At 42.4% G+C, this 24,072-nt stretch overlaps 1 protein-coding gene across 4 annotated transcripts in view; it reads right to left on the bottom strand.

Annotated features, from left to right (window-relative positions):
* LOC108932871 (echinoderm microtubule-associated protein-like 6) overlaps positions 1–24,072 on the bottom strand; it is a 90,996-nt gene that overhangs the window by 6,996 nt on the left and 59,928 nt on the right. The window contains exons 18-36 of one of the 4 annotated variants that reach the window (XM_018749553.2): positions 23,671–23,873; positions 22,050–22,161; positions 20,363–20,490; positions 19,352–19,493; positions 19,062–19,214; positions 18,411–18,542; positions 17,946–18,034; positions 17,294–17,470; positions 14,776–14,977; positions 14,532–14,658; positions 10,955–10,969; positions 8,426–8,434; positions 5,063–5,141; positions 4,702–4,831; positions 4,314–4,412; positions 3,870–3,890; positions 873–1,046; positions 480–688; positions 125–282 (exon numbers count right to left, since the gene is read on the bottom strand). In XM_018749553.2, the coding sequence (XP_018605069.1) occupies positions 125–282; positions 480–688; positions 873–1,046; positions 3,870–3,890; positions 4,314–4,412; positions 4,702–4,831; positions 5,063–5,141; positions 8,426–8,434; positions 10,955–10,969; positions 14,532–14,658; positions 14,776–14,977; positions 17,294–17,470; positions 17,946–18,034; positions 18,411–18,542; positions 19,062–19,214; positions 19,352–19,493; positions 20,363–20,490; positions 22,050–22,161; positions 23,671–23,873 (2,359 nt within the window). The remainder of the gene's footprint in view (positions 1–124; positions 283–479; positions 689–872; positions 1,047–3,869; positions 3,891–4,313; positions 4,413–4,701; positions 4,832–5,062; positions 5,142–8,425; positions 8,435–10,954; positions 10,970–14,531; positions 14,659–14,775; positions 14,978–17,293; positions 17,471–17,945; positions 18,035–18,410; positions 18,543–19,061; positions 19,215–19,351; positions 19,494–20,362; positions 20,491–22,049; positions 22,162–23,670; positions 23,874–24,072) is intronic. The other 3 variants (XM_018749554.2, XM_018749555.2, XM_018749556.2) reach the window with 3 other exon arrangements.

The raw sequence follows: 24,072 nt of genomic DNA, 5'->3' as shown, positions 1-24,072 counted from the left end.
CACACACACACAAAACCAGTGATTCAAGCATTCCTTGAAAAACCCAAAATCTTACGAAAAATGGTCTCTCAGCTCTTGCACCCTCCTGCTCCAGTGATACCCAGCAACACCCTCCTGTACTCACGGCCTCTCCTTCCCGCCTGTTACAATGAGGCCATCCCTTAGCGTGGTGTACATGGTGAAAACAGGTCCCGTGTGCGCCTTGGCCACGACACGCACCAGGAAGTGGTCCCGCCACACGTACACATCACCATTTATGGCACCAGTGAATGTGAGGTTATTCTAGAGGGGGAGAGAGAAAAACATTGTCAACGCATCAGTAATGGGTTCAGTAATGGGCTTTGAATGAGCGTTCTGAGAGGTCTGTTGTCTGTCCATACATAACCTTTGAATACAATGAGTAAGAGCTTAGGGTTTGTCACTAACACCGTAGTAGTGTAAAGGGGTGGAAATAAGGACAGCTGACCGACTGTACTCACAGCACCAAAAGCCACTGACAGCATGGTCTGCATCCGCGCCTCCTCCACGCCTCCAATTACTCCTTTCTTATACATGAGTGAGCCGCCTGCCAGCGTCCAGAACTTGGTGTGTTTGATCCCTACTGACACAAACTGCGAGTCCGAGTCTGGCCGGAACTCCACCACAAAAATCCGGTCCGTGTGGCCGCTTTTACTGGTCACTTTGGCACCTGGGCAGAAGCCGAGAGGCATAACACAAGTTTCCTGAAAGCTGAATGGCCTGAGAAACTGTTGGGTGAACAACTTGTAAAATACTGACTGCCTAGCAGTAAAGCAAACTAAGTTAATTACACAACCAGATAGCCTAAAAGGCTAATGTTTCTCACCCCACCTTCCCATTGTGTCCCTTCCCACCTTCCTGCCAGCGCCACACAGTGACGGTGTGCTCCGGTTCCACGCCGACCGATAGCAGCAGTTTGCCTGTGGCGCTGAAGTTCACGTAGCCAACACCCTTGGTGTGAGAACAGCGCAGAATGGAGAGTGTTTGCTTGCTCATGGCATCCCACACGTGGATGGAGGGGGTGGTACCTGCAACAGAGGGTGCAGTCCAGCATCACTCCCACAGGCCACCCATGACACCTACTGCTGATGGCTGCTGCAGGCTGCTTCAGCTGGTCAGCACAGTTACATAGGCACATGTTCACACATGCCTCTGGACTGCTTCTGAATCTATCCTGAAGTCACACATCATACTTCACGCATTTCCTTAGGATGTGGTCTCACTCCAAGCAAACTACAATGATCATAAAAAGTAATTGCATTCCATGGAAAGTTCTGCCATTTTTAAATATGTGGAGGTCTCATCCTCATTTAAATGCCATCAATGGTTAAGGCAGCTAAATTTCACAAAAAACACTGGACATCTGTACATTGGAATTAGTTCTACTTCCATTAACTACGTGTAGTCAAAGTTCCTGGATTCAGTTCTATTTGTTGCCCTCTTTGGAAGAAATAGCCACATTGTTTGTATTTGTTTACTAGCCTCTTACATGAACTGGGAGGAATTTTAAAAGCTCATTCCTCCACAGAAAAATGGTAGAACTGTGGCATATTTGAATACATTTTTGCATGCACAGCTCACTTCAAAACCCCCCAACAGCAACTCCTCAACTAAACTGCATTTAGATCTGGACTTAGCCTCTCCAAAAGTCTCTCTCTTAAGCCATTCAGTTGTGTATTTGCTGCCCTATTGTTTCTGACTCCAGTTTTTGACATTGCACCCCACCATTCCTAGCACATTGTGGAATTCATAGCTGACTAAATAATACCAAGTTGCTCAGGCTCTGGAGCAGTAATGCAGCCCCAAAGCATTATGCTTCCACCACCATTTTCATAGCTGCTAAAGAGATTATGTTCACAGGCAGTGGTTGTTTCCAACAAATACGGCATTTGGATTTTCAGGCAAAAAAATCCACCTTTGAGTCATCTTTCCACAGCACATGGTCCAGAAGTCATTTTCTTATCTCTAGCAATTTCAGATGTGCTTTCATATTCTTTGAGAGCAGAGGCATTTTATTTCTTGATCTCCCATGAAGACTGTGTGTACTGACTTTTTTTTTTTTTTTTGATTGTTGACTCAAGTATATTGACATTAACCATGGCAAGTAGGCTGTCTACTGGTATTATTGTTAGGCTGTCTACTGGTATTATTGTTATTGTTATTACTGTTACCATTATTTTTATTGCTATTGCATTACTCACTGTCATTATTTTGTGCAGTATTTCTTTTGTCTTTGTCCTTGTCCATAGTCTGTGGAGAAGCATTCAAAAAGAATTTCATGATACTTGTACCTATGACAAACTTGAAACTTCAAGAGATGCTTGTAGATCGTTTCATGAAAACCTTGAGTTCTTGGACTTATTTCAGAACATCTTATGACCAGAACGTGAACTGAATTTGGTGGAATACTCAGTTCTTTATAAATATCCAGAGTTTTGGATTTTTTTTTGTTTTTTTACAGTTGCAAATTATGGTTTTGTATCTTTTCCCAGAGCATTATAACTTTTTATTCTTACATCTCTGGACAGCTCTGTTGATCTTGGCATGATTTGGTCCCTCTCACCAATATGGTTACTTCAAAACCAAAGCAAGTTTTTCATCTTTGTGCAAACTATAGCCTTTAAAGCTACTCTCTATTTACTAGCAAATAATTTGCATGTTTTTGATTCACCTGAGGCCAATTACAACCACTTAGATGAAGAAACTAGAGGTGTACACACCTTTGCCACCCCAGAAAATTACTTTTTTTTTGTTTTTTTTTTAAATTTAGCTGAATAAATAATTGCAAAGTACAATTTTCCAGTGTAATGTATTAAATGTCACCTTAACATTCAAACGAAGATCAGACATTCACATGTCATAGTATATTTAAAATGACAAAATTTTCCAGGTGCTTTCACATCACTATTCAGTATGGACATAGCTTATAGCAGGTAGCATAGTGGGTAATAAGGGACTGGACTGTAGCTTCTAAAGGTTGCATGTTCAAGTCTTGAGTTGTACTTTTGAATAGTCAATTTGAGAAGGTCTGCAAAATCTGTATATCTTAGGAAACTGCAGCAGTCAAAAAGCCACAAGTGAATGAGAGTCCACAAACACTAAAACACATGGATATTAACTCAAGCATTTCAAGATGGCTATCTTGTTTTACACCAGGTCCCCTCCTAAGACCTGAACATTACAACGTTTTGCTCACAAGTCCAAGTCCTTACTGTTGAGACTGGCAAAATCTGTTGTGGTGCATGAAGAAGGAAGAACTGACAGAAGCAGGTTGATGGAGCTTGATGTTATGGATGTGGCACTAGGATGGTGATGAATGGAGATACTGATATGGTGCTTGTGGGACAACAAGACAGTCTCTTTCAAGGCAGGAGAGCACTCGTATAGAGAGCACCACAGGCCTCAGACTCAGTACAGAGAAGGGAAACAACAGAGCAGACAACCAAACGAGTTATACAGGTCTGTGAGGGCCATGAACTTTCACCTTGTTCTGTGATACGCTCTTCTTTCTTTTCTGCTCTTTAAAAGGTCATCCAGGTCTCAGTAAACTAATAATTATTGCTCATGCTGAATCTCACAGTCTTGGTGCCTTCTAGTTAATTTTTGTAATCTACCCAAAATTGAACCTTGCATAGTTAAGACATGAAAGTCAAACTAATGGATGAGAAGATGACAAAACACGTGGAGGTTTTCCTACGTTCGAGGACAAATGCGCCTCTCCGACGGCACATTGTGCGCGGACGGACGTGTGGACAGGGGGGGGGGAGATAATAAACAGGTCCCACTGGGCGACTGGGCACGGACGGACAGGGGGAGCCCAGGATGACACGCAGGAGCAAGCAGAATCTTACCTGGCAGGTCTGTGACATCGCCTGTTGTGTGTGGGCAATGGGATATGGAGAAGCATCGAAAAAAAACAGCCGGAATAAGTCACCTCTTTTCTAATGCTGCTGAGGCACATGACATCAGCACCAAAAGAAGGCAAAAATAATGGTAATCATAGTTATAAAATAAAAAAACACAGCAAAAGCAAAGGGGAGGAAAATAATAATGTAACTGATGCGAACGAAGGTGCAAACACGACAAACTCAAAAGAAACAGTCCTGATATATGATTGCACCCAAAGGGCGAAGGTTTTCACTAAAATGACTTGGCAAACCGGGGCTGTACGAACGAATGCACAAACACTTTCACTACCACAGTCAGGCCTATTTTAATGTGCAATATGCAGAAATGGAGATGCACTGTCCATGTTTTTGATTCACTGACAGAAATGGAAGCAACGGCGTACCTACCGATCTGTCCGGTGGCAATGACATTTTTATACTTAGGATGTTGGTTGACAGTCAAACAGAGGATGTCATCAGTGTGTTCAAGGTAAAAACTCTGGGTCCCTGAAGAGAAGGAGTAGGACAGGACATTGGTCTGCGCTGACAGCAGTTCCATTACAGAGACGTTACATTTCTTTATGATTCGATATGGCCACAATTATCACAGCTGTCAAGATTTCTCACTCTGCTGTACACTTGCAGAGTTGATTATAGTGATAGTAAAAAAGACAAAGGTTATAACATTCTAACTGCTTTAGTGTGGTGCTTATGGAAGTCCCATCTCCGGCTTTCTCTTCAGCCAGACCATCCCAGCGCACAGACGTATAAGCTCAGACCGGTATGCACAAATCACCTGTGGAGAGGCTTTGCACCATAGCCACTGCGGCTGTGTGGAAGACAATGTCAGCGCCGTCGTTGAGGTAGTGCAGGTTGTTGCGGCAATCAAAGCCTCTGTATCCAAACACGTGATCCAACACCAGCTCCTAAAGTTCAAGATTCACAGTGCCAGATTGAAAAATCTGTATTTTGCGATTTAGTCAATGTTCTTACCCAGGAATACCAACTAATACGGGAAGGTACAGTGGGAACAGGTACACCAAAGGGTTTGTGGTTACTAGTATTCTTTTTTTTTTTTTTTTTTTAAAACGGAGCTGTCTGTCACACTGATAGAGCGAAGGGGGTCATGAATTTCTTTGACATGGCAAACAACAAACCTCCACCAGCTTCTTCTTCTTTGTAACATTATTCTTCTGGAGTTTCTCTGGCTGGGGGGCAGCTCTGCTAACCGGGGGCCTATGGAAAGCAAAAAGCTCATGAACATGCTGTAGATGAACCAGTGATGTCAGAAGCTGCTCAGTTCTGTACCAGTGAAGCTACTAAATCTCTGGCAGTCATAAAATAATTAAACACAAGGATTCGGCCAAACAATAGCTAGAAACATCATGGCATGTCTCTGGGGTTTTTTTTTTTTTTACCTACCGTTGTGAGAAAAAGTTTGAGAATCCTATCTGGATTTATGCATGAAGTGCATAAATGTGATCAGATCTTCAAAGTCATGATTACGTAAATAACATGCACAAAATTGTACATTAACATGCCTTTACTGAATATATTGTTTAAACATTCAAGGTCATGGATGGAAAAAGTTAGATTTAGTAAAGGGAGGAATCTACTTTAGTGACAATACTTTCAATCAGGCCCTTCCAGTAACCTGCACTGCATGGCAATTTGCCTTAAATTCTTCCAATAAAATTATATTTCTGGAATATCTTGCATGTTTAGCTGTCTTCAGATAATGCCACAGCTTTTCAGCAGGACTGAGGTTAGGACTTTTGATTTCTAAAATACAAAACCTCTTTAGTTAAAGCCATTCTATCATTGGTTTACACCTGTGTCTGGGGCCATTGTAATGGTGAATATTCATCACCCGACAGTTCTTTGTAACCTCCCTGAGCACTTCATGACACGACCTTGTAGTGGTATTTTGTGGGATGCCCACTCCTAAGTGAAGTAGCAAAGTACTTTTCCTTTTTCGACACCCTGACTCCAGACACCTTCTTTCCTAGAGGTCCACATACTTTTTCCATGCATGACCTTGAATTCAACGGTATTGTCAGTAAAGACATGACAGTGTAGAATTGAGTGTCTCTCTTTAATCTGAATGTCAGCTATAACTTATATGGAAATCAGATCACATTCAGTAGTAATTCATCGAGAAATCCAGATAACTGAAAACAAACTTCAAACTTTTTCACAGAACTGTAGATTGATTGATTGATTAATTAATTAATATGTGCAACATACTTACAGGGGACTACTTACAAAGAATGCTGGGATGTTCTCTACTTGCAGAAAACTTTACTGTAACACTTGGCAGTGCGGATATTGCCGGATCGCCAGCTCAGTTACAGCACAGAGAGGCACCTTGGCCAAATGGTGGCATTTCCAAGGGCTACGCACAACTTTAACTCACTTTGCATTTGGGTTGCTGCTGATCATTAAGCTTTTTCAATGGGCAAAAAACCAAAGGAGGCTTAACATACTCCCTCTGACATCCACCCCAGCTTTGTAGGTTTTCTAAGTCTGGCACTCACATACCCCTATGCTGCACACAGTTTCCCCCCCATACATATGGCCTGCACTAAATGGACACACTCACTCAAGAAGCCCAACACTCCACTGTGGATCTGCTCATATGGAAGGCCTATTTATTAACATTCAACAATCTCCAACTACATTTACTCAGATTTCTTTCAAAAAATAAATATCTCAATGCTGTGGAGAAAAAAAAAAAAAAAAAGTTCTTTACCACAGTGTATCAGAATAGTTTGGGATTGAACTGAAATTGCTTTACCTTCACACAATAAGGAACATTAATCATGCACAACGACACAGTAGGTATGTGTGGTACACTTCATGGGTTTACATACTGTCAGGTAGCCATACTTGTTCTGAGTATACCACAACACCCTCTCTGGTACCATGTGTAGGGAAACACCACAAATCCACAGTAACACAGGAACACAGCTGGAAACGTCTCACAAAGAGGCCATAGCCACGAAGTAACACAACCACGGGATGCTAAGGGCACACTGAACAGGTATGAAAATGAGCAGTTCAGGTGTGTTACGATATACCCTGGCTATGCATGAGTTTAGCAGCACTTTTGTGATAAATGCAGCTGCCAGTAAAAGACGTATGTCGTGTATATTTCAGTATTTAATGACTTTTTCCATCAATGCTATGAGCACACATTCAGTGCTATTTGGGACTGAGCTGCGCTAATTTAACCTACTAATTAAATCATGTGTCTGAGTTGTAAAAAGGCTAGAAAAACAAGTATTAGAAAAACAAATAACTCTAAACGCTGCTTTGTAATTTAAGCAGATAATAGCCCAAGATGAGTGACTATAATGAGCAAATGAATTCTCTACATCAAAGACTGGAGCCATGCCTCAATTACACCATCATTTACAGAGCTTTTGGTTAATGAGTTGTGTTTAGGGGAACTCTGTTGTGCATGAAAAATATCTAAGCTTCTTACATTTTGCAGATAGCACTTTATCAAACAAACCTGGTGCAGACTGAACGTATGGACAAAAAACGGGGAGAGAATGTCCAACAGTTAGAACACGTACAGTAACACGTGCGCGCGCACGCGCACACACACGCGCACACACACACGCACACACACACACACGCCTGCAAGAGTGCGTAGCATGTTGCCATGGCAATGGAACTAGACTGAGTGCAATGATTGAACGAGCACCAGTTAGAACACTGCTTCTGGAGTGGGCAGTGTGTAACTACCGCCTTGCCGATGGGCTGTGTCAGGCCAGGCACTGGTAAAGCACCAACCTCTGAATATTGCGTACAAGTTTTTGGAAAAGCCGACCGTCTGTAACTTTTTTATGAAATTATCTGATGGTGCTGAACTTGAGTCAACGTGCTGCGAACAGTGAACTCATTCCGATATCTGGCTAGTACTTTACCAGCTGTGGGTCGGCATCTCGAAGGAGGACTTATTTATAGCATCTCCTTTATGCTGTTACAGTGCTTTCAGGTAGCAAACAACCTTTTGTGGAGTTCCTCATTCTCTTGGTCTCTTCCAGTCAACTTTTTTTTGTTGGGTCATTAACAAGAACTAAGAAATGAGCCTCTTTCTCTACCAGGAAGGCCTACATGTTAAGAGCTCAACACAGATTCTGGATAAATGTAAGTTTTTACATGAAACCTATGGGTTTATCAAATAGATGGGCACAGTGATCCTTGGTGAACGCTCCAGGATGATCTCTACAGAGACTTCCGAATTAAGCCTGTGGCCTAAATGTTATTTCTTACCCACTTAATTTTTAATTCTCTAACTTTTTTAAAACTAGGTTTGGCAGTGGCCTGAAGCAGGCTGCAACAGCAGAAAAAGGATGATAAATTTCGCTCCTGTGAGGCGGTTCAGAACGCAAAGGTGAGCGAAGGGACGGACGTCACGCCACCGTCATCAGGCAAGAAACACAGGCCACTTTAGGTGAGGGGAGGGACAGCAACTGGGAGACACGGAAGAGTCCGCCAAAGGCGTTTACCTGGATCCCCTTGAGCGCAGCAGGCAAAGGCCAAGGGAAAATTTTAGTGGACAGACCCTCGGGACCCGGTGCACTGTGCTGGGTTTAACTAGCAGCTAAGAGGTCACATGCACAAGCAGTCTGGAGAGCTAAGACCGTCATTCCTGCCCGGCGCAGATCATGCTCTTCAAGCATGCCAGGGAACAGCGGTATGGGGGTAGCTTTAATGAGAGAAGGGGGGAGGGGGTCATACCCTGGTGTCCCTGGGCAAACTGTGTACTAAAGCTCCTAGGGTGAGGGGACGGGGAAGGAACAGGAAGAAAGAATCGCATCAGTGCTTCTGCACCAAGGCCTCATGGGAAGACAGGGTCAGGCGGCTGATTGGACAGTCGCTTTCTGAGAGTGAGTCACGCGCAGTAATTTCAAGGTGGTTTCCCACAGCCACCTTCCCTGATGAGGGCTACTGTCAACCTCTCTGTACACTACGCAAACATCCTGGATGTAAGCTTTTTACACACACAGCTAGGCTGCAAGCAGAGCGGGATGCTTTCAAAGCATAAGGACATGAGTCTGTCATTTCTGAGATGAGCACATGGACCAGAATACAAAAAATCATTTTATTAACACGTGATCCTAGCTAACACCTCTTCTCCGAGTCCAGCACAGCCGTGGTCATACACCATGTCCCAGACATCATTTAAGAGATTGATCTATTAATACATGGCGAGTGGAGTAGGGCTGAAACTTGCACCACTACAGAAAACATTTAATGATGCAAACTTGGTAAGAAAAGGAGGTAAACAAAAAGAGCATAACTCAGCATTAATCAAGGCACATTCATAGTTTAAATTACACATGGTGAACTACAAGGAAATAATTAAAATAACTAATTGTAATTAATTTCTGAACTTGCTGGCACAGGGACCCTAACCAGGTATAACAATATTCATTGTTACTGCTGGAAAACAATGAAACACAAAAAGAGAAACATTTGTCTTCAACATTAAACATACAGCTAAATCATTATGATGTTAAAGACACCAAAGATTAAATACAGATACAAGAACTGTCTAGTACATAATCTGAATACGTTAAAAATCAGTTAATACAAATACCTGTTAATTTGCATGCATTGTATTCTCAGGTTTATATTTTTTTCTAAATTAATATTACAGTTAACTGTCACGGTAAAGGAAACACCAGTGTGAAATGTCTCAACAGGATGTTGGGCTGCCAAGAACTACTTCAACAAGCCCTAAACTTTACAAAATGTCTGGAACTGTACAGCAAGGATGTGACCTTGTTCTTCTGTGACAAATTTCAAAACATTGCCAGTGGTTAGTCGTGTTGTAGAATTTACAGTGTTTTCATGCTCTGCAAACCGCTTTTTTGACCACTTGCACCTTATGGATAGAGATCCAGTCATGAAGGTTTTAATTTGCACTCCAAGCTAAATTAAACTGGGCCTAAAATATGATGGGAAAATAATCCACAACCCTTCACCATAGAAACCAAGCATTTAGGCTTGTAGACATCTTCGGGCATGTACTCCACGTGCATTTGCTAAGAGCAGGGTGAATGATGTCTTATCTGATCTCTATCTCAATAAACCATTTGTACTCTTTATGCATCACTTTACATACAAAGCTGCACTTCTGGTTCAAAAACAGGCTTACGCTTCACAACTAATTTATAATATAATTCTGTGAAATTCTTGAGGGACTTTTAATGAAACTTTGAAACTGGCATTTGCAATTAAATGTTCGACTTGCAGGGGGGCGCGGTGGCGCAGTGGGTCTGGGGTTCGAGTCCCGCTTGGGGTGCCTTGCGATGGACTGGCGTCCCGTCCTGGGTGTGTCCCCTCCCCCTCCGGCCTTATGCCCTGTGTTGCCGGGTAGACTCCGGTTTCCCGCAACCCCATATGGGACAAGCGGTTCAGAAAATGTATGTATGTATGTATGTATGTATGTGTGTGTGTGTGTGTGTGTGTGTGTTTGACTTGCACACGTGTTTCCTTGCATCTCAACTCTACTGCATGCACATCACAGTCTATAAGTTAGCATTTTTGCTTCAATCTGCCCCCTAGGTAATGATGCCAGCTTCACCTCTATTCTTTGTGAAACATCTGCAAATCAGCCAGTGCGCATCACTGAAGTTCCTGCTAACTGTAAAACTATAATCTGCTCTGTCATTTAAATCCATACCATGGTTGCCAACATACTGAGCCACTGAGTCTCTGCAGCATTTTATACATGTCCTTAAGCATGATACAATGTTGACTGCTTACCTATCTCAAGAACCACACTTGTATGGAAGCACAAGATGTCAATATTATTTATATCCCTGATTTACTTTAGTGTTTCCATTACTTTGCCAGTTACCTGTGTGGTCTTCACGCTGTAGCTCCTTTTTTCAAGTATGCCTTATGGATTTGACCCATCAGCCTGCATGAACCTGCAATGGCAGGCGACCCTTGACCAGGATAAAGATGCATACCCCACATATAGTAGCTCAAGTGCTTTAAGCCCCAGTGCATTAGGAGGTACTTACTTGACAATTCCCTGCCTCCAAAGGAATGCAAGTTAAAACACAACACAGACATTAAGACCTTCTGACGAGACGGAGCATGATGGAGTCTAGACACGGGGTGGGTGACATGGGTGGAGTGATGGAGATCAAATACGGCTGTCTTACTTGAAGGACACAGTGGAAAACAAGGGTGACCAAACCAACCCCAGAGCAAAGAGTCATCCTCCAATCTAGATGCTTTGTACACATGCACGAGAAGAATGGCAAACTCTGTTCTTCACTCAAAACATAGTCAAGAGACCATGAATATTGTGCCTTAAAGAGGCTGTTTTTCACAGTAATAGAATAATTGCGATTATGATGTTTTCAGCTTTGAATTTTAGTACTGCAGGTATTTAGCACTCAGGTCAAAATGTTAAGATAATTCAGTGCTTCTTAACCCATGTCCAAGCTCACTGCTACATGGGGTTAGCAAAAATGGGTGAATGTTTATGTCTCAACAAATAAGTTCCCTCATAAGCAAACAGCTGAGCAATAGAACATTTGTAACAGAACATCGATAAACACATTCTATAAATTCAGAATTAAAACATTTAGAAATTTAAATTGCAGAAAAAATATACAAGATGATCAAGGTGTAATGGATGTATAATGGCCATTCCTCCGTTCACAGTTCCGCCAAAGAACAGATACGTAACAAAAAACAGAAATCAAAGTGATCTAGACTATGCAAAAGTTCACCTGGTGTTGGCTCAACTAACTTAGATTATTTACAGGATGGTAAAGAAGTTTACAGGTGTTCTGGGATCTTCCCTCCGGAGCAAGTGTTTCTTTATGACACACATGGGTCACTACAGGTACAAACCAACTCATCGCTGAACAGGATGAAAAAAGCCATATTACTTCGATGCTCCAGTACCAGGGGTTGAAACACACCATGAGAAACACAGGTCAAAGTCTAGTCAAGTGGATATAGCAGACTATGGTTTACACTTATCTGTCATATACTGCAGCACGTGGGCTAATTTGAATGTGACCTGCAAGCAAACCCAGCAGGTCTTCCCCTGAAAAAACAATCTGATCCGTCAGTCGACTTAATCAGCTTTGTCCTGCATGTTCTCAGAGGATAAATACATAAATGTAAATAATTAGTCTATTTATTGCATAGTGACTGGCCACCTTGGTACAACTTGGAGTTACAACCGCTTACATCATCTTACCTAGATTATTACACTGCCTCCTCAGGTTATGAACAGCCAAGTTATAAATTTTCAAACATGCTGTTTTTCATCTTATTATTATATATGTATATTACATTTATATTATTTTATATATCTTTTACTTGTATTTTTGTAGAGTGAACATAACCCATGTTTACCCTTCAAGCAGACAGATGGCAGTACAGCACACCCAAAGTGAATAAGCGTGTGGTACTTCAACTAAACTCTTCTACAGTTTACAGTTCATGCATTTACAGCCCACCTGATGTTCCTGAGTTGTCGGTCGTCAACAGCACAATAAAAAATGCTGCACATATTTCTGGGAGAACTCTAAGCTTGTACAAACCATGTATATTTATTTTTCCATTTGTTTTATTTATAATTTTAATGTAACCTGACATTAATAAAAATATTTAAAATAGTCTTACACACTCTACATTTTGTGACACCTATATACCAGTTTTTACATAACTGAAGTTGTGAATAAATAAAGGGACATCTTGTATCATTAAGCTTTTGTTGATTGATACACAGGAGTAAAAGTGACTTTGGACTTACGAACAAAACATGTTACGACAGACTTCCAGTCCCAACTGTGTTTGCAACATGGGGATCGAGCGTATTACATCTCAGGTAGGTTCAAACCACAGGAAAATCAAGGCATCGAAGTCTGTGAAGGTTAAAATGTCACATTCAGCGCACATTAGGGGTCAAAAACCTAGAGCCTGACAACCTATGGAAGAAATATGTCCTGTACATCTAACCACATTAATGCTCAGACCGTGATAATCCCATCTTGTCCTTTATTCAGTCAGTGTTTGTTTTACTTCTGCGTTTAATAAACAACTACTTTTGATCCTATGTAATTGCAAGAAATGAGTACAAACCAATGGAACATGCATTTTTTTTTTTTTTTTTTTTTTTTTTAAATAAAAAGTTATCTATACTTGGGGTGTTTTGTCAAAATGGTTGCTTGCATGCATTGCATTTTCATGGACATGCAGGTATTTTCATTCTGCATCTATGGATCAAAACAAACAAAACTGGAAAACTGGTTTTACAGTCCATTATATAGCAAAATTCTAAAAGCCCATTTAAGATTACTGTTATGAAAAGACCACAATGAAAGACCACCATTTTTAGGCAAAGGAAAATGGTGTCTGTGGCACGGAAAGAAAATACACCAAACAAGCAGCATGTTGTTCATGTGTTTTCACGACGACACAACATACTAGTGCATGCACAGCGCATTCCAGAGAATCACAGCACCAGAGCACACGGCATGCGGCTGGGGCTCGGGTTGCAGAGGGCACAGCTCTCACACATGCCATGAGACACTGGGGATGTGTATACCGAGCGAAACCAAACACACCACAATCGGGGCTCCACACAATGACTTTGACAGTACAGTTCACTTCAGTGTCACTTCTGTATAAATCAAACTATGGTTTGATTTTTTTTAAATCATGCAAATGAACATGATATAAAAATGAGTGGCTCTCACATGTTCAATTCTTTTATACACATCTCTGTGTGGCTAAGCAAACACTACAGACAGCATTCAGAGTCGTGCTGTTAAAATTATCTACTTCCTTTACAGTGCTACAAAATATTTTGATATGCAAACCTGTGTTTTTTTTCTGATTCTGGTGGAACATTCAAACTGTAGACGACTGCAGCAACTTGTCCCTTTATTTTATGCTACAACTGCGATAGGTTTTTTTTTTTTAATGAGCTGGAATAAAATCAAATATATTTGTTAACTCATCCAATCAGAACAATTGAGTATATGCACAGTGTGTACTTACATGTCATTTATCCTATGGACATGTGACCATTCCTTGTGTTGAAGAAACATTAGCAGGACCATAGTGTGAGTGCGGTATGACCAGTCATACTAGTAGGTGGATGTGCCAGGCACTACTTTAACAATGTTTAATTATGCATAATTCCCTTAATCTAATAAAGTCCATTCTCACAAGCTGATTTGTTTTTTTTCTGTTTGAAAACAATCTTTAAACTGTCACGTCAAGGTCCGAAATACCGTCCAGTAGATGGCACCACAGATTAGGAAGTGACATGACAGACACCGCCCTCTTACTGCTAAAGTATGATGAATTTATGTGAAATTAGGTTATTAAATGTGCATATATACATCTAAATTCATTTCACAATTTAGTGTATTGTCTGCTTTATTCCTTTAAATCCTTTATCTCTTAGGTGTCAAATTACTTGCATACACCATTGTCTCAGGATTTTTTTTCTTTTGATTCTGCAATTTCCAAGCAGAACTGCATGGGCGTGGCAACAGTACAGCTGTCCAGTAAACAGGGAAAGAGGAAGGCCATTGGGCGGAGTCACAGTCATGAGGGGTGTACCTCTCCTCAGGTGATGCCTCCTTCTGCTGCTGGTGCGGCTTGGTGCCGGTCATTTCCCGGATGCTGGCCGCGTAGATCTTAGAAGTGTAGTCAATGATTCTCTCTCTGGCGACGTCACTGTCATAACCTGCAGGTAATACACCTGTCAAGGACCCCCGTTTTGAAGATCCGCCCAAGACGTGACCGCAGTGAGCAAGAAACTAATAGTAGACATGACAAAGGTGTGGCCCTGCAGCAGACCTACCGCCATCCTCTTCTGTGTCGTCGTCTGACTCCTCACTATCTACTGGGCGATTCTCGCGGCTTCCTGCTGCCTCTCGGGACCAGATCATGAGCGCCGTATCAGCCCCGCCCACCGTCAGAAGTGTGGTGTCATCCTGGGACCACCGTACATTAGTGACGTGGGCACTGTGGCCCACATACCTCTTAAACTTGGCATACTGACCCTACAAAGGGGACACACAATGGTGTGGTTTTGTTTATACAAAATAAATGGACTTGGTAGCATGGTGGTTAATGGTGCAGCCTTTGCATCCAGAGGTCACAGATTTGATTTCTCCCTGCTACTATAATAACCTTGACCAAGGTACTTTACCCAGCTGTAAAAATGTGTAAATCATTGTAAGTCTTAAAAGAAAAACATCAGCTAAATGAATAAATGTAAATGTCACTGCAGACCAAAGGAAAATTCCAACCGTAAGGAGCAAATTTTGAAATACAGTGGCTACTCATGTTAGTCAAATTAGAGACTTTCAAAGTTATAAATGTTTTTTAGTTCATTTATTTGTGTTTAATCCATATTTTCATCATTCACCCTAAAATTTTGGCTTTTAACAGCAAATGCAACCTGTGTTGCCTGCACTTGTTCAGACAATAGATGGCAATAAAGCCTCTGATAAATATACTGTGTCAGACTTTTATTTATAAATATATGAACTCAACCAAAATGCAAATTTCTGTGAAAAATATTTCCCTCATTTTTTATTAGACAACAAATTTGATACAATCTTACTTCGTATACGCATACTAATAGTACATGCATGGAGCCTGAGAGAGAAAATATGACACCAATACTGTTTGTCATTTCTTGGTGTGGAAGAAAATGAAAAATGCAGCCATAGGTGAGCAAAAGAACTGCCCCCTAACTTTGATTAACCTAATTAAGGGGGTAGTTAGAGTCAGCTGTTTGAATATACCTGAAAGACCTGATTTGGGCTGCCCCCCATCCAATATACTTTAACTACAGATGACCAAAAACCAAATTAGCAAAACAGGGACTCATTCACCATGCGCATTTCTGAGGACCTCCAGAAAAAAAATATGCCAAAGCCTTTCAGTCTGGACTTGGTTATATAGCCATTTCTAAGACTCTGAACCTCTAGAACTAGAGCCATACTCATTTAACACAGACAATTTGGAACAGTAGTGAATCTATCAAAGAGTTTGGCTGCCAAAGTCTCTCAATTAGCAATGTTAAATTTACTCACAGGCAAAAAAAAAAAAAAAAAAAAAAAAAAAAAAAAAACACCAGAGCATCACTGAGGGAACTGCAGGTATCTATGGCTCAGCTCAAGTCAGTGGGTTCATAACGCCACAATAAGTATGACACTGAAAAAATGGGACACATGGGACAGTCCAAGGTAGAAACCACTGCCCACTACAACAGCTCATCTACAGTTTGAACTTTCGGATGGCATTTCAGGAGACAAACCACTACTGACATGGTGGTGTCAGTGTGATGCTCTGGGGATGTTTTACAGTCACAGGACAAGGGCACCTTGCTGTCATTGAAACAACCATGAATTCCTCTTAGTGTCAGAAAATTGTAAAGAACATCAGGCCACAACCCATGAGCTGAATCTTAAGAGCAGCTGGGTCATGCAGCAACATGACAATCCCAATTATACAAGCAAGTCAACATGAGAATGGATGAAAAAATTTGAGTTATGCAATAACCTAGTCAAAGTGATGATCTGAACTGAGATGTCGTGTCCTGAAAAGAATTGTCTGAAAACCTGCACATGTTGCTGAGCTAAATGGAGTTTTGCATGGAGGAATGGGTCAAAATTCCTACACAGCGATATGAGACCTTGGTCAACAGTAACAGGGAGGGTTTTATTGCAGTCATTGCAGCTAAAGGTGCGGGGAAGAGCTACTGACAGTGAAGGGGAAATTACTTTTTCACACCACTGATTGCCCATTCATTATATTCCAAACCAAGGAAATTACATTAAAAAAATACTGGTGTCATTTCTCTCTTTGGTTCTGTTTATACACTCCTAGAACTGACAAAAATATATTATTAAATTTAATGGTAAAGCTGCAAAAATAAACGGCAAATATTTTTGACAGCACTGTAGTACCATTTTGTTTTTAAACAAAAAAATACAATGTCCCATATGTCCAAGCTTCAGGCAATCCCACCCATCAAACCATATACAAAGGAGGAAGCATCCAACACAAATCACACAACTTGCGCACTGATGATGTCACTGACTGGTGACGAAACGTCCGCAACCTAAATGCCAAGCTTGGCGAACAACGAACACCTCAACCATCTACCTGAGCTACGAAGACCACCAATATTCTCTATGATCCTCATACAATGTCCCAACTAAAAGGATTTTTTCCCAATCCTTGGAAATCCTGCTGCTCATAAAAACATCTCTTGCCGTCTCTGCAGATGCTTGAGAACATGGAGCCGAACCCTCATCCCGGCAGTGGATGCTATTGCCCAAGCAATGACCCCAGTGACCTCTCACCTTGGCTGGGTAAGTGAAGAGCTTGACAAAGCCAAAATCATCCCCTGTGGCCAGCAGCTTCCTGTCTTTGGTGAGTGAGGCAGCATTGACCTCTGTGATGTCACTGTGGATGGGCCAGATGCCTTCACAGGTAGGGCCCAGGACGCAGCTCCAGGTGGCCCACTCAATCTTCTCAATCTGGGCGGCAGATGTACATGCCACAGAAACACAATTTGAAAGTCTGCACTTGGACCTGTGTGCAGCCAGTGACTACGATATCTGACCTTCCCCATTTTGCCATAACTGACCAAATCTGACCAATTAAGAGAGGTAAGTGATTCATCCTCAGAACACAGAAAGAAGCAATTTCAGACAGTCTGTGACCCCAAGAATTGCTCCACCTCTCAAATATGAGTCATATAGGTTTCATTTGGTTTAAGATGTCATGAAACACACACACACACACACACACACACACACACACACACACACACTTGCTGAAACCGCTTGCTCCAAGCGGGATTGCGGCAAACTGGAGCCTAACCCAGCAACACAGGGCGTAAGGCTGGAGGGGGAGGTGACACAACCAGAATGGGACGCCAGTCCGTCACACGTCAGGAAAAAGAAAACCATTTAAATTACCACTTAACACCAGCTAATTTGCAATTCCTACCTCAGCTGCACGGATAGTTTGCCTTTTCCCTCTTGGGGCTTCGAAGAATAACTGCTCTTTGGCACCTGAATTAACTTGAAGCAGTTTACCTGTAACAAGAAAAAATATGACTTGGATCCCTGGAGAACAAAAATCTAAACACTACAGGCAACTGTTTTGCTTTTTAAAAAAAAGGCTTGTGTTGCCTTGTATTACTTAAAGTATTTGCACTGAATAAAGCAATTTACAGCTTCTACTTAACAGTGGTCATGGGAATTTAAAAGAAAGACATTATTCCATCCTTTGACAATATGGCGTATGACCTAATAACTTTTAAACACCTTTAAAACCATTCACACAATAGATCACGGTTTCACCACTGTGTCCCTGATCAATGATATAAACGCCGAGCTATTCTGAAGACAACAGAAACTCTTGGGATGATGGAAGTCGGTTTGTATTGTGTGGAGTGACCCAGGTTCTCACCACGAGTGTCCCAGTCAATGTGGGAGATGTAGCTGGAGGCCCCTTTGCAGATTCCAACCCTCTTACTGGTTAGGATGTTGTAGATGTCCACAAAGTGGTCATGGGAAGCCACAGCGAGGTACCTGCCAGAGTCTGGAGGATCAGAGCCACAAGTGTGACAAGTCTACACACTCACACGTGACGTGTGAGCTGCTAACTTTTCCTGTAGTTTTTATTTATTTATTTATTTTTTTAGATTATGCTGCTCCAACAATGAGACAGCAATGATAAAACAATATAATAAGTTACTTTATCTGCATATATTTACTTAGCAGAAACCCTTCTTCAAAGTAAGGGAGAATGATTACTATATAACACTATCTCTTTCTCCAAGGTGACTTTCAATATTAGATACACTGCACTAAACTCCCTACAGTTGTTTACACATGTAAACAGCAGAGCAATGTAACACACACACACAAACAGGGAATTTAGACTCATCAATTCTCCTGAAACACATTTTTGGACCTGGGTCTTTATTTACATTTTCTCAAGAAACTAGATCTGAACCGAAACCTGTCTGATCTTTTTTCTGCATAGCGATCCAACTTGGGGGATGGGAAATTACCCCTAAATACGTTCGGCTCGACGGCAGAAGAGTGGTTGCCGTACCTTGAGAGAATCTGACGTCAGAGATGAGCTCTTTCCTATGATGGAAGGACACCATGTCCTCCAGCGTATCCGAGTTGACCACCAGGAAGCTGCCGTCATTCAGGCCCACAGCTAAGGCTTTCCCATCTGGGGAGAAGGCACAGCATCTTCCGCCTGGAACAGAGCGGAGCGCACATGCTCAGCAGTGCCTGAAAAGGATGATCGATTCATTTGAATCGACCCTCAACACTTCTCCTCACCAACTGGACCCCACAAGAAATGCCACAGGAAAACCTGTATAAAAGGAGCACCTTTTTTGAGCTTGCGCACAGCAACCATACGGTGGTTGGAAGAGAGCTCCCAGATGCGCAGGGTCTTGTCGTCGCTCACCGTGGCACAGATGGGGAGCAGGGGGTGGGCTGCCAACCCCCATACCTCCCCTTCCATGTGACCCTAAACAGAGAAGAGATGTCATTCGCTCACAAATTCAGGAGTCCCACATTATTTAATAATCCACAACAGCAAGTCACTTACTGAATATGATGTTTGCTGCTAATCCTACCACTGCGCAAGCCTGTTATTACATTAAAGCACCTCCAGTATTAAGTATTTGTATATTTTTCTACCACTGCTATGGATTTTTCATGTGGAGCTTGAGTGAGGCATGAATAGCCAGTCAACAATAAAGTAGTGCATAAAATGAATAGCAGGTGTCCATGACTTTATGAAATCATGGCTAACCTTCACCAGCCTGGTAACGACCGTCTTGACTCATCACCATGGCAACATCGAAGTGCAAAGACATTGACTGATGAGGAGTCTTCCGGCACGGGGTAACTCAATCTACACATCAAGCTAGAGCAGTGCCAGAAGCCATGTATCGACCATCTTACAGTTCAACCTTTGTCTCATGAAGAACCAGACCATTCTCAGAAATGTGGTCTCTTTCACAACATCGTGAACCTTCCACTAACCAATGTTTAATACCAGGGCTGTCGTGGTCCTGAGAAAACTGTAGCACGGAAGGTGAAAGCTGCCAGGTGTTCAGTACTGAACTGTCACAACCCAGCTGTCCAAGGGCATAAAAAAAGTATGGACCAAAAAACAGTAATGGGAGATCTACAGATGAGCTCGAGGATGGGGGTACCTGGATACAGAGAGTTATGGAATTGGAGCTGTAAACCTGTGCATTTCAGTTCCCCGGTAGGGCCCTTCAGCACAACTTCCAGCTGTGTAAATGAGTCAAATGGCAGGTCATTCTAGGTGAAAGCATCTGTCACTGAACATCAGTGGGAACCTGGTCCCACCCTGCCTCCACTCACCTGAACCAGCAGGGTCATAGGGCCACTCTTGTCAATCTCAAGTATCTCTCCATTTTTTGTCCCCACCAGGATGTGACCATGTCCCAGGGTGATGGCACGGATGGAGGGATTGTCCTCTAGCAGCAACCCTGAAGGTGAGCAAAGTAAAATGAAAAAACATATCCCCATCCGCCCCTTCAAGTAGCTGCCCCCTCACTAGTCTACCTTCATTCAAACATTTCTTAAGTAGGGGTATGTCCTGCTTTTGTATTTCCTGAAGCAGGTTCTAGTGTCCATGTATGAGTCTTTTTCTGTCCACGAAAGGAAAGTTTAAGGCTGTGAACTGAGACTTGAGAGCAGCTGCATTTCCTGAGATGGACAAATGGAGGCAGCATTAGACACCCTTCAGCAAGAAAGCAACAGCAGGCATACTGTATATCAAACCCCATTACCAGCAGTAAGGACTACAATGATGGCAATGCACATGCTTGAACAGATTTCATATGAAAGTTGTCAAAGCCTCAAAGCACTGCTTCTTTTTGTCTTATGCTCTCTGAAGACAACCGATGAAACAACGGCATATTATTTTTACACATTTCATTATCTACAGCCTTAGAAAAGATTGGGTTATTGGAGAATTAAGCATATAATGAGTGACCCGTGAGTAAAGGCAAGCAATGAAAACACAACAGGTAGTCAAGATCAGTGTGTGGACAGTTACTACATCCATTTCAACTGTCAGGCATTCTGATTTGGGGGGACAGTGCGAGATGGACATCTAAGGGGGGATGTTCAGAATGTCACTTAAAAAAAGATATCCAGTTCCCGCAGAGCCTGTCATCTTCATACCCATCTCTCCCGAGCTCTTGAGGGATGGGGCGGGGGGAGCTTTTAGTGGCAAGACAAGCAGGCGACACAATGTGCTGAGATGTTCAGTGAATAGCCATCAAAGAATATAAAAGGAACACGACAGAAAAACCACACAAACACAGCCCACATTCCCGTGGCTGCCCCTGCGCAAGCTTCCGCCGATGCCGTCCCTTCCTACACCAGGCAGCACGCTATGCCCAAGGTTACGCTCGTGCTTTTCAGCTTTTCTCCTGCAGAACACAAACAGCTTTTGGGAACACACTCCATTGTACTGAGCGAGGTGCCAAAACACAAAAGCAGGAGAACTGAGAAAACATTAGAGAAGCTGGACTGATTCCAGTCAATTAAAAATAAAGGTAATTGAAAAGGAGGGTTGGGCAGTGCCGGTTTTCTGCCAAGAAAATCAAAAGCGGCAGCATTTCTTACATGTACTGCAGCAATTCTAAATCAGAGTGTTTCACTGCTCTGTAAGCATTATATTGACCTCATCCTAATAAAACAAACAATGAAAGGAAACGGCCCCTACAATCTGCTCTCTGTGTTATTATTGACTTATCTGACTCCATTCTCAAAGGTCTTTTACACTGTCAAGTTTGTACACTAAGCTATTTACAACGATTTACCCATTTATACAGCTGAGTACCTTTTACTGCATCAATTCAGGGTGAGCACCTTGATCAAGGGTACCACAGCAACAGCAACGATTTGAACCCAAATCCTGAGGGCAAGGCAACAGCTCTAAGTACTACACCACCTGTTCACAAGCAGAGTGTGAAAGTTGAGGTCAATTGTGCTGCAGACCACTCGCACCAGGAAAGCGACGAGCCTCGAATGGTACCTTTGGATCCAGGAGAAAGTGCCGCCCTCTTGATGCTGTAGGTTTTGAGGCACCTCTCAAACATGTCGTCCCACAGCTCCACTACGCCATCCTTCCCACCAGTTACAAATCCCTAGGGGAAAACAAGAGAGCGTTAGGGATAACCATCAAGCTGAACGCCATCAAGGGGCTCCCTGTAGCACAGCCTACCACAAACCCCATGCCTCCACAAAATGTGCAAATATTTAATTTAGGTTTAATGAATAAGAAAATAAAAAAAGAAAAAAAAGCCCTGCAAAGGCACAGGGAGATGTCTTGCTTTGCAGATAGATTTGAGAGAAAAGACAGTTAAGATTGGCACCCTGCGGTGAAAATTGAGATGTCCGTTTCCTCTCCCTCTGTGGCTCAATGCTGACCTCCAAGGATGGACGCAGACACAAAGAACATTTGACGTGGAAGAAATCGAGGAATAAGTTGAACCAGTTCATTATGTTTTGACGGTTACTTTGGGGATTCGTCATTAACTCCTGCCTCATTTATCTAATTGTAAGATCCATTAAAAGGTTATTGCATTGTGCTGTTATGGAGCATCATACAGCCCCACTAGGGGAAATAAATCAGAGCCTATTTGTTTAGCAACGGTTAAATTTCCTTCCAGCCAATATAGGCTACAGTGGCGTTAGATAATTCAGATTTTCATTAAGACACTAATGAAGTCTCTGCCATTAAGAGGAAGTGGAGAAATGACCAATTAGGAAAAGGCATTTTAATTTGCGTAGGTTAATTAAACCGCCTTACAATGTTGTCTTTGCTGCCGATATCATGACTTGGAGGGCTTCACATCCATTATTTACGCTCTTCGCCTGAGAGCTCCTTAAGGCTAAACCACTGTGCTCTGAACAAATGCGGACACTGGGGTGAAAATGAACTTTGCTGTTGGAGGGTTATTGTGAATCTGTCAAAACAACAAGGACCATTTGCTTCACAAGTTGGTGACTCGCTTCTCCCAAGGAGGTTTCATTTCTCGAGTCATTGCTTTTTGCCTTTAAACTGCCCTCCTCAGCCATCCTCCGCCTGCAATTAAACAGGATAAACCATGGGGTCAAAGGAACAACGGATCTCTGGACGGTCTCCTTGGAGCACGGTGTAGGCGGTCCTTGTGCTGTGAAAAGGTGGAGAAAATCCATAACTCATTTCAGTCCCACATACCCATGCGTTTCAAATATATGGGTAGCTTTGGAAATCAACAGTGACCTCTGAAGTGGTTCTGTTTTTCACTCTCTGAAGCTGTGACTGGTGGGGCGGGGCCTAATTGGATTTAGCTGGGCATGAGAGCCTGATGAGAAGAGCAGCCCAGAAACACAGGGCAGGCTGGTAAAGGGGTGGGATTGAGAGGAATAAACAAAGGGATTCTGAAATGAGGCACTACCATTAATGCCATGAGGCAACCTTGTCCATGCATTGGGTCACAGTGTGTTCAAACAGGAGAGGACATAACCGGAGGTCAGTTCCTCTTTCAGTTCTCCTTCCATTTGCATAAATTACATGCAAATAAATTCTGGCACTACACAAAAACTGGAGAATGGAACCCAGCTTTGGTAAGGAGGATTATAGGGCTCTGCTCGAACTCTCCTGCCAATACCTTGTCAAGGGAGTACATGGCAAACACAGGTCCATCATGGGCCTTGATGGTTTTCAGAAGCACCGTCTCTTTCCAAATGTACACGTCCCCTGTGGCTGCTCCTGAGAACACCAAGTCCTCCGTCCGCCCATAGCACACCGACATCATTGTCTCCAGCTTCCCCAGGTTGCCAAAGATCCCGCGTTTGAAGGTGAGTCCCCCACCTGTAGGAACGACACATCATTATAAGACATGGAACTGGTGCCTGGTCATTCGCAGTTTCAAACTCAGTTTTCTGGGAGGAGGTTGAGGCGTGGAGATTCCTTTATGCTGTATACTTTAATGTTTAATACTGTACACTTTAAACACACATAACCTTTAATACTGTATACTTTAATACTGTAATGTTTGGTCTATTCAGAA

This window comes from Scleropages formosus, chromosome 4, assembly GCF_900964775.1.
Source record: "Scleropages formosus chromosome 4, fSclFor1.1, whole genome shotgun sequence".
NCBI classification, from domain to species: Eukaryota; Metazoa; Chordata; class Actinopteri; order Osteoglossiformes; family Osteoglossidae; genus Scleropages; species Scleropages formosus.
The sequence above is the reverse complement of the archived record's forward strand: the minus strand, read 5'-3'. Positions and strand labels throughout refer to the sequence as shown.